Below are 11,848 nucleotides of genomic sequence, written 5' to 3'. Positions count from 1 at the left end.
TCAGACAGGATTAGTCACCTTTCATCAATTGATTGGTAACCCTAAATTTAGTTTTTCAAGGTTGAATTCACGTCTTGCCTAGTATTTGGTTGACCTCAACCTATCAAGACTTCCTCTGCCCAACATCCAGTCATTTGTGACCTGTTGAAATTTTTCGTTACTCAATATCCGGTGAACCTATCGGGACTTTCTCGCCAAGTATCCAGTCAACCTTTAACCTACTTTCGATCAATCTTTGATCTACTTAAACTTTTCTTTTGTGCTCAAATATCAAAATTCAAACTTGAGTCATCGCGAACTTAGTCAATCTGATCAATTTTAACCTGAGATCAATTGTATCAACAATATGGGGTGAATTTTCTTAACAAGTGTCCGGTTAACTTTTGACTCACTTGAACTTTTGATCACCAAATGTCCGATCAACTTTTGACCTACTTAGACTTTTCTTTTGTGCTAAGTATCCGGTCCTCCGTGACTCACTTTGACTCCCCGTCAATGTCAAGTATATGATCTTCCATGACTCATTTAAATTTTTATCTTATCAACTTTTCATTGGACTTATGATATTTTTAGAAATCCAATTAACTTGATCTACTTAACTTTTTTTCCTCACATATTAACCAGATATAAAAATCCCAACTTAAGTCACTGTGAACTTAGTGAATCTGATCCGTTTTAATCTGTTAGATCGATTGCACCAAATCAAATCAAATAATTACAAAATATTTTCTTATTTATTTTATTCTCTAAGAACCTGAACTTCGACATTATTTAGTCATCACTCCATCCTCCTCAAGATCATGCATCAGAACATTTGACATCATTAAAGGCCGGCGCCCCTCAAACCTTTTTCTTCAACAAAATGATCAATAAGACATACTTGGTCTTCTCTTGGAGGAGGTGCTCTGAAAGATTAGCAGCGTACTTGGAGAACACCTCATCCAACACCTCCTCTCCAAACTGATGCGCAATCATTGGCCCCAGCGCTGCCCTCATATACTTGGCGATGTTCTTCCCGCTCTGTGCCACATCAACACTCGAGAAGTCCTCTGAATCATCGAACGGATCCCAATTGACCTCCAACATCTCTGTTCGTTCCATGCCAAACAGCCCTTGCCTGCTAATCACTGCCTCTATCTCCTCCAAGGAAGGGTAGTAAAGGGGCACATTGAAACTTTCAAGTTTTTCCTCTGTTATCGTTCCCTGTAATTAACTTTCTCAACAAATTTTACCGATAAATAATAAGAATGATGATGATTTAATTACCTTAGACACTAAAGTACTTAGAGCTTGAGCTAAAAGCCGGAAGAGATGGGCAACTCCATGGTAAGGTAGATCATGGTTTTTCTTCCCCGGAAGCAAAAGAAGCATTCTTCCTTGGTCGGTCAGCTCAGCGTGCCGGAACTCGAGGAATCGGCAGAAGTCCTTCTGGTGCTGATTTTGGTAGGCTTTTACAACATCCGGCGGGCTTGACTCGGCTATGTAGATGTTCCTCTTGTTCAGCTGCTCGATTCCTTGAGGCATCTAACAAGTGTACGTAAAAGGGTTTTTAACCTTTCTTTCATAAAAGTCTTGTTCACGGTGGCAAAAAGATAAATAAGATCGCAATCAACATTCTTGCCAATTTATTTCAGGATTAACACGGAAAAGATACGGATAACTATTAGTATTTAAAATAATGACTAACAAATAAGGAACATATTTATCTCAATTCTGTTAAAATTCAAATCTTAGACTTTATGATAACAACCTTATGTAATAACAACTAAATCGTCCGAGAGATGTCCCCTCGGATGGGTCTAATGGCTAACGCATGAGGTATTACCATAATAAGGTCTAGGGTTCGAATCTTGGCAAAGTCGAGATAAATACCTCCCTTACGTGTTAGTCATTATTCCAAAAACTAGTAGCCGTCCGTCAAAGGCGTAGCCAGGGCTGGGCTTTACTGGGCTCTAGCCCAGTGCAGCCTAGCAATGCCCGGTAATTGTAGCCTCACCTAGTAAGCAATGCCCAGCAATTTTAGGCCTTAATCTTGCTATGCTGGGCTGGGCTTTACTGGGTTCAACATTTTTAGCCCAGGTGAGTAAGCAATGCCCAGCAATTTTAATTAGGCCTTAACTTTGCTATGTTGGGCTGGGCTTTACTGGGTTCAACATTTTTAGCCCAGGGTAATTGTTCAACCTGGCTACGCCATTGCCGTCCATGATTTACTTTCTCCGTATTAACCTTGGGACGAATTGACAGGGGTGCTGGGACAAACGTATTCACCTTTTGCCACAACTAAATCGTCCGAGAGAATCAGAAAAATCTAATCTTGTTCACGCTTGAGCAATTGAGCGTACCTGAGAGAGCCAATGGACGCTGTGAGAGGAGTGAAAGTAGTGGACGCTCCCACACGGGAGGAGCCTCCTGTAGAAAGACCCAGGCAGTCCGGCGACGTAGTACGGCACCCTCAGGCGGCCCACTTCCTCCCCCTCCTCCTCCTCCTTCTTCCTGTTGTACTCGTCGAGGTACTGGAAAACCTGGTTGAAATCGTTCCCGAAGAGATCATTCAGGAAGAACTGGACCTCCAGATCAGGACTAGCCGCCTCTCGCGAAGCGACACCGTCTCCGACGACCTTGAGCACCTCGGAGACGACCAGAAATGTGTTGGGCCCCGAGGAACATCCCAAATCCGCCGCCACCAGCTTCTCCGCCGGGCGCAGCGACAAGCAGATCTCTCTTATTGCGTAGCCCAGCATGGGCATCGTCGCCTGCAGCGACTTCTCCTGAATTCATGATTAAGATAGCGAATTAAGAAGACGCTCAGAAACGTAGTGGTTTAGAGGAAATCAGTCACCTGGATCTTCGAATTGGAAGCGTAGCTGGTTTCTCCGCTTCCTCCGACGGTGGGAAGAACTTGCTCCATAGCTCAATCAGTTTTGGCAAAAGAATACTGATTAATTAATCACATAACTTTCTTACCCTTCAAATCGGAGGGGAATAAAACAAGCTATTTGAGTGGGGTAAAGGAAGGAAGCTATTTGAGTTTCCCTTCCACCCTGACCTCATCTCACCTACTTTCCAAGTAAAATTAGTTATATTCCTCACTTATCCTTCCCTTCCCTTGTCTCCTCCCCAACAGACCACAAAAGTCTAGATTAATTTCAGCCACACATGGGACCATAGTAGTCAACTAGCCATACTTATTAGTCTTTTGTTAGTCTAAAGATATCTTGATTAGTCTAAATTTGACCATAAATATATCTTTCTAATTTCATTATCCATCAGATGGTGCGGTGATTGAGACACAGAATCTTATCACATAAGATCTTCTCCAATGCCTAAAAATTAACTTAAATTAATCTATTCTCATTTTTACATAAATGTTATAATTATTATGACAAAACTTCTAGATTATGAGACGATTCTAATCATAGATGTAAGTCTTCCATTTGTCCAGAAAGGATCTTAGTTTAGGATTCACTTTAAATTATTAACGTAGACTGACAATTAATTTATGCTAATGTTAAATCTCTTTAAATTAGATTTGTATATTCATTTCATTATTAATAGTCAAAATTAAAAACTAATTTGATTTGATATTTAAAAATCATGTAGGTCCACCTCCAAAAATTTAATATCTAACAAAATACTTTCAGCCGTTTAGTTTGACTGACTTCATTTAATTATACTCTTTAAATCTGATTTTAAAAAAGAGCATTTAATGGGATCTAGATTGATCCTGAGCTAAGTTTGTTCTAGTACAATATTTTTAATCAAACTTTATTTGATCATACTCTTCAGTCTCAATTCTTTTAATGACCCTGATCTGATCCTCAATGACCCAATTCTTTTAATCAGATTTCTTTCAACGAAGAAAGATCTGATGGATTCAAATTGCTTCCCGAGCACTTGCCTTAGGTGCTCAGTTTATCATTTTACATCAAGCATACGGTTCAGCTACCATCGAGCAAACAGGTCAGGTCCCACCGAGTAACGGATCAGCTTCCACCGGACATGCGAGTCAACTCCCACCGAACATACGGATCATCTCCCACCAAGCATACAGATCAATTTACACTGAGCATATAGATTAACTTCCACCGAACATAATGACCCGATTCCACCAATCACTTGAACCCGCTTATGTCAAGCATTAAGCTTTCAAGCTTCTAGTTCAAGGCATATGTGACATCTTTTGGATGGACAGAGTAGTGGGAGATAGATTTGGTCATCCAAATGTTTTCCTCCCAATACGTGGAAATTAATGAATGAAAACATCAGTAGTGGATGTGAGAGTTGGTCTCTCATATATCTTCCTCTTAATATGTGACGATTAGTGATTAGAGAAGCGAGTTGTAGATATCAGATCTGATTTCCTTGATACATTCATCTTAATACGTGATAACAATGAGAGTGGAGAAACAAGTAACGATTGTTAGATTGTTAGAGGTTGTGTCTTTACTGACTCATACGAGAAGAAGTAAATGAGCATGAAGCATCCGATGTTGATATGTTTTTCTGATAGCTACATAAGCACCAAGAGAGGTAAGACACGGGTATGATGGTCTTCTTATTCTTATAAGCATAGGTCACTCTTCTTCATTATCTTCTTCTCTTTTTTTCCTTTCTTCTTACCAATTGATATGGCTATTGATCTGGGCCTCTTAGTTAGATCAAAGTCAAAAGGATCGGATGACAGGGTGGTCAAAGTCAAGGAAATCTCAACCTTTGAAGCCAATGTAGATGATGAGTTTGGCCGAGAGATAGCCGACTAGACTATCAAGCCGACCGGACTGAGAGTCTGCTTGGATGTCCATCACACTGTTGATGCTGGAAGCACTAGCTAATCAAATATGTGTTTTGATATTTGACAAAGGTTCAAAGGTAAGCTGTGCTGTGATCTAACAAATCTAATTGAGTGTGCAAGAAAGTTCTAAGTGATCTTAGGGAAGGTAAAACTCATAATTGAGACTAGGCAAAGAAGTACTAGTGGACATTAGGCAGGTGAGAAATCTTAGTTGCGACTAGGCAAGGAAGTCTTGGTCCGTGGGACTTAACAAAGTCTTAGCAAGTCGAGCATGTTAGGCAAAACTCCTAGGATCGAGGACCCTAGGTGAAAGTCCTAGAGGTCACGAATACCAGACGGGAATGTAGGACGGTAAATATGTTTGAGGGGGGGGGGGGGGGGAGGGGGTGAATAGCATTTTTCGAAAATTGAGAGCGAATTAAAACAAAGTACGCAGCAAAAATAAGGAGAAAAGAAAACAAAGACACCAAGCACTAACACTAGTGTTTTACTTAATTCAGAGCCTTCAACGACTCCTACTCCAAGGTCCAAACTCATCGAGTGTTTTCGTTGGGCAATCACGATCAGTTCATAAAAGTATACAAAAGTTGAGTACAAGAACTGAAAATATCAAAGTTACCGATAAACAGAAAGGAAAATGAAGTCTCTCATTCCTCAAATTTCGAAACAGTCTTTCAGTGTTGTTGGATCCTTTTCGGAGTAGCACTTAAATATGAAAGTCGTAATAGTTGATATTTTGAGCTGCTGGTCGAATGCCCTTATATAGACCCATTTTGAACACCTGGAACCCCTCCGGGGGCCTGGACCACACCAGTCAATATGGCTCAGCCAGTTGACGCACTCTAACTCAGCTCCTTGATGAGTTTTCGGATCCGAGTGCTTGGACCAACTCCAGGCGCTCGAACCGCCCGGATACCCGCAGCACCCACCCGGGCAAGCTAGTCCGGGCTCCCGGACTCCTCTTTTTCCAGCCTTCTTCCCTGCAAAAAAGAGTTAGTCCTAGGTAGTAAAAATAAGTATATCCTGCAAAATAAAGTTAGCTCAATTTAAGAAAATAGTAGTAATTAAATGTTGTATCCCTGAGACCAGGATCTAGTCAGGGTCTCAGCTTTAGTTTCTCAAATTGATCTAAGCTGGGCTAACGCCTACAGTTCCCTCAACGGGGAACGCGTTCTCCCTAGATCTCTCCTCCAGTTGCTTATCTTCACTTACCACTTGCAGTCGCTTAACTTGTCTTTGACCCACCAGGTCTTCCCACCAATTGTTAGGTCTACAGACCCAACTGGGCTTCGGTTGGTTGTCATGTCATGCAAACCCAACCGGACTTTCTGCCAGATATCAGGGCTTTCCACCAGCTATCAGATCCCGCGAACCTAGCTGGATTTCAGCCTGGTGTCAGGTCCTTCAGACCAGTCAACTCTTGCACACTTAGTAGAAATGTTAGACAAACAACACATCTAACTTTAACCTATTTGTCATATATCAAAATCAGATTATTAGTGCAACATGTACCAACAATCTCCCCCTTTTTAATGTAATGACAATCTGGATTAAAATTAGAAAAAAATGTAATTAAGGAAGCATTAAAAATTGAGTAAAGTGAGTTAACATGATTTGATTTTTCTAATCTATCCCACTATCCGTCCTCCTTTGACATAAATCAAAAAAATTAATACTATGCATCAAGTAGAAATGATAGCAATTTGATCAAGGAGTTGGTGTATGTACGAAACTAAAGCTAGATTTTGAACAACTTGACAAAGGTAAAAACTCAGGTCCATTGGAGGGAGGAATAAATGTTTTTAAGAAATTTTGCAAGTTTTTTTTTAAAAAAAAATTGGTAAAATAATTTATACAAGGATATTTAAAAGATTTTATATATTGACTTGTGAAAGAATTACCAGAAAAATTCGAAAGGAGTTTTAAAATTTTGGAAATATTTTTTAAATGTTTAAATTTTTCAAAAACATTTTTCAAAGATAATTTTTGTAAGAATTTCTGCACACAGAGAAGATAATTTTAAATGAAATAATTTTTCAAAATATTCTAAAGATATTTATCAAAGAGATTTTAAAATATTTAAGTTAAACAAAAAAAAAAAGTAATTTTGAAATACAGTTTTGAAAATAGACTTTTTAGATGATGCAAGTATTTAAAATATCTTTCAAGATAATTTTTGAATTATATATTTTAAAAACTTTATAATTCCAAAGATGTAATATACATGTAAAATAAACCCACTCATAACACCTGTGCAATATAAATACAACTGCATATACATGTAAAATAAATGACATGTATGCAACATGACAATCATATGTAACAATCATATCTCAAATAAGTGCAACAATCACAATCACATGTAAGTAGTATCTACTAGGTATGTATGCAAATATATAACTTCACAAATGCACCGCGCATCATATGCATATGCGTATGCATGCTCCATAGTCACCCCGCCACCTCTCTAAACATCATGACCCTTGTATGGCTGAGAGACTTAGGTCTGTGACGACTGTACTACCCTTCAACCCACTATAGAGTGGTCGAGGTGAACAGTCCGCTAGTAGTTATCTAACTACATAGCATCAGGGTCCCTACTGCTCACAACAGATCTCACAAACCTCGTGACCTGGTGGCACGACAGGACGAGCGGCAACTGCTCCAGCTACCACTATCCATGAGTGGCCGAGTGTGCGGCGCTAAACCAAAACGACTGACGACTCTCTCATACAAGTGACACAATGGTCGACACATGCAATGAATGATGAACATGATATATATATAATCATGATACAGACACTGTCATCATCAATACAACCTCCAAATCCACATAAGTACCCCCACAACATGAATATAATCGTCATGATACGTTCACATATCCCACCAAACATATGTACACAACTACACATGTATAATCAACCAAATATCTCCAATAATCCCACTAGACATATGTACACAGAACATAGGTACGATCAACATGTATCCTCCAGTAAAACACATTAGACACATGTATATACAACAAATATACAATCAACGCAACTCCTCAAATCATCACACTAGACAAATGTATACACGACATACAAATGGGCAATCATCATATGAACACCACCAACGAAATATCCCCTACCATACATACTCTACATATAAAAATACCACAGAGTATAGATAACCAAAGTGTAGACTGTATAAGAATTAAATAGATCATCACAAGGGTTAAGCATAAGTATCAAGCAGGAAAGCAACAAACGAACATGATATAAAGTAAAGCAGCCTAAACCATCACATAATAACCATGCACTAAGATCAAGAAAACTACATAGAGGCCAAGGAAGAAATACCCGCCTTTGTCTGTCGACCGTGTTAGATAAACCAATCCCACGTCGAGACGCTCGCCTCGAAACAAAGTCCTGCGATCACATAATATATTTAGCTAATTACATAGGTAGCAAATAACTAAATAAACTCCCCAATCTAATTAGGGAAAACCCTAACCGAAATAATTAACCTAATTCCTTAATCCAATTAGGTTTAACTAAATCCACAATCATTCACTTCAATCCTACTCATGAGTTAATAAATTTAATCATGGTCATCTTCTAAAATCAATACACACTAATCAAATCCAAACATCTATAACATCTCATTAATCATATAGAAACCATTAAACCAATCTAATAACAACTCAATTCTAGTTAGCACATTGCTCTCATTACCTCTTCGTCTTCAACAGCCCGAGGCGACAACGGATCCGGTAAAGATGGCTACAAACGATCAGAAATATGGAGGCCGGAGCCAAGCGAAGTCACTGCTTACCGAACAACAACCCCAAATCAACACTACACCAAGATCAAATGCCCAAATCTAATGCTAGGGTTAACCAATTACCTTCAAGAATCAATCCAGTTCCATAAACTCCTCTCGGATGAACGCTACTGTTGTGATCATGAGCAACAGTAGAAGGTAGGGTGACACTGGCAATATAGAGAGTAACGCGATGCTGACCCAGGCTAGGGCAGGGCTCCGAGAATGGTAGAAAATGCTCTGGTGGAAGGAGACGGCGTTGGACCTCCTTGGTCCAAGATCCGATGATGAGGAGCGATTAGCACCCTCAAGATCGAGAGAAAGGAGGGGTTGCGCCAATAGTGAAGAAGGGAAGATGATCGGGACGGCTTGGAGATGATGGTGGCAGCTCTGGAAGGGAGGATTTGCGTCAGTGACCGCAATCTAGGGCTCGAATCTCCCCTCTTTCGATCGAGATACTGCCCGCGCAGATACAACAACTCGGGAGGAAGAACGACCGCCAGAAGAACTCCACTGATGGAGGAGAAGGATGCTCAGCCACCGGCAATCAACTCCCTATGGCGCCAGTGTCAGGGAAGAGGATGTCGCGCGAGAATAGGCTTCGGGAGAACAAATTGGAAATTTAGGGATTAAGGTTTTTAATTAAATACTTAGGTTAACTTAATTAAATCCTAAGTTAACTTCTTAATTAACTCTCAACTTAAATGGGTATTCCAAATAGACTCCGCTTAGCCCCATCGATTCATCCCCTCGAAATGAGTCATACAACCTCCATTAAAATCCAGAAAAATTTATAAAATTTTTTTAAAAATCCAATAATACTATTTCTCCAATAACCTTATTATATAATTATTATTTGGGTGTCGTATTTTACATAAGAAGTCCTAGTTGTGACTAGGCAAGGAAGTCCTGATCCTTGAGACTAGGCAAGGCAGGTCAAGAATATCGGGCAAAAATCCTAGGGTCGAGGACACTAGATGAAAGTCCTGCAGGTAGCGAACACCATGCAGGAAATCCTAGGGTCAGGGATACTAGGTGAGAGTCTTGAAGTCTCAGATGCTGAGCAAAAGTCCAAATGGTTTAGAGGACCGGTTTGACAAAAGATAAATTCTCCTGAGAGGAGAAAGTGAGGATGTGTTCTCCGTAGAAGGAATAGTAGATGTCAGTTCGACCTAGAGTTTCAACAAAACTCAAAGTCAAGACTGGACAATCTAAAGACTGTCAAATATTACTTTACTTTACATATTATTGTTTGTCTCTAACTTTGTGGTGCAGGTGATTGAAATTGCAAGTTGGCTGTAAAATAGCATCCATGCACTCGGACATGGTCCAGACGCCCAAACTAGGGCAAATCCAGGCACCTGCGTGAGCTGAGGTGGCCCACGGGATTGACTGTCACACGTCACACGTCACAGTCCAGGCGCCAGGAGTAGATAGAGTTTGTTGGATGAAATTTTGACAAGAGCATGCCACGTCAACCCAGTAGGGGCACTCAAGGAGGAGTCCAAGTGCCCGGATGGAGCTATAAAAGGAGGGTTCGACCAACACCTTCAGGACATCAATTCAAAGAAGTTTCTCTCTTGCACACTGCTCAGAAAATGACTCTATGATGCCCGAACATTGTTTCGACGATGACTACGCTCAAGACCTACTTCGAAGTCATTGATATTGTTTTACATTTCACTTGTACTTAAATTCAAATTTTATCTATAACTTCTAGATTGATTTGTGATTATCCAACAAAAGCATGTTAATGTACAGGCCTTGGAGTAGGAGTCGCCACAGACTCCAAACTAAGTAAAAATACTTGTATGTCTCTTTCTTTTCTTCTGCTTACTTTCTTATTTCTCGTTGCACTTTAAACTCGAAAAGTTCTACGAAAAGCGTGAAAAGGTCACGAGTGTTATTCACCCCTCCCTCTAGCACACTTTCAATCCAACACACGACGTTCATGGAGCTTTGAGCCAAGTCAACATTCCACTGAGTCAGTTTTATCCCTGATTCAGAAATAATTTAGTGAATCAGCTCGATAGAGTGGTCTAACCGATCGGACGATCCGATCGAAGCAAATAGACACTCAATCTGTTTAAGTTTTCAAACTCAACTGAAGAAGCCAAGTGAAGGTCGAGTCATCGACCACATTCATAAAAGCTGATTGGGTAGCCCTTGAAAGGGATGGTCGGTCGAACTATTAAGTGACTCAGTCGATTGCCCAAAGTAGGCTATTGTAGGCCCTGTAGCTCATCGACCTCGTATTCCTTTTTAGTATTTTGTGTCACGAATGACAAAGAATATTCTGCATGTAATCTACATATTCGAATCTTCCACCCTGTCAATCGCAGAGATTGCGAGCTTATTTTAGAAAATATGTCAGAGCCTTTTTATGGTCTAACCTTTTGGGGAAATATTTTGAGATTCGTGTAAAGATACCGTAGGGTACTATAAAAAGGGGTCTCTATTTACCAGCGTAGATATGCGATGCTATATATTTTTACATGCTTGTAGTTACTGTTCTGTTCATTCTACTATTCATCTACTCGATTATTGACTTGAGTATCGGAGAGTCAACATCAGAGACCTCTTTCCTGACCCGACAACTAACGCTCTTTTTGAAAAATAAGAACGCCTCAAAAGCATCTTCGAAAAGTGAAGAATCTTCATTTGATTAATATAAGAGTCATCGTTCCTAACCAGTCATCTTCACTAATCTGAATAGGATCATCTATAAATAATTTGAGTATCGAAGAGATAACGCCGATAGAGCTGGCTCAAGTCCTGACGTCTCTTAATGTTTTAGGCTGTTGGATCTGATGGAGATTTGATGATCGATCGAACTTGTTAAGGAGGAGGAGCACAAGTGAGAATAAAAAGATAACGATCATTTCTCTATGCTCCATGAAAAAACAAGTGTCTCAAAGATGAAGTAGCCATATCAAAATTGCTCGATTTCGGAAAATCTTTAATCTAATTATGATCAAATCTAATTTAAGACAATTTTACAGTGGACATAATAATAAAAATTCAAATATCAAATTATAAATAAAATGTTATTTTAGTGTTTTTTTAAAGAGAAGTATTTTTAATAACAATATGAATAATTAAGAGTTTAAAAAAAAATTACCTCAATATATGCAAATCGACCCTTTATTTAATAGAAAAGAAAAATATTATCCTCCAGTGCAAATAAATTTTGCAGCGTCACCTTCCTTAATGTACAAAAATGGAAAATAAAAGGATGAAAAAGAAAACAAA

General features: G+C 39.4%; 1 protein-coding gene across 1 annotated transcript; it reads right to left on the bottom strand.

The window, feature by feature from the left end:
- Nucleotides 1-712: 712 nt before the first annotated feature.
- LOC122024992 (anthranilate O-methyltransferase 3-like) lies at nt 713-3,047 on the bottom strand. The gene is made up of 4 exons (XM_042583745.1): nt 2,840-3,047; nt 2,343-2,768; nt 1,267-1,524; nt 713-1,203 (listed from the first exon to the last, which is right to left on the bottom strand). Exons 1-4 carry the CDS (start codon nt 2,906-2,908, stop codon nt 841-843), a joined length of 1,116 nt encoding a protein of 371 aa, XP_042439679.1. The 5' UTR covers nt 2,909-3,047; the 3' UTR covers nt 713-840.
- Nucleotides 3,048-11,848: the final 8,801 nt, after the last annotated feature.

Source organism: Zingiber officinale, chromosome 9B, assembly GCF_018446385.1.
Source record: "Zingiber officinale cultivar Zhangliang chromosome 9B, Zo_v1.1, whole genome shotgun sequence".
Lineage (NCBI taxonomy): Eukaryota > Viridiplantae > Streptophyta > Magnoliopsida > Zingiberales > Zingiberaceae > Zingiber > Zingiber officinale.
The sequence above is the reverse complement of the archived record's forward strand: the minus strand, read 5'-3'. Positions and strand labels throughout refer to the sequence as shown.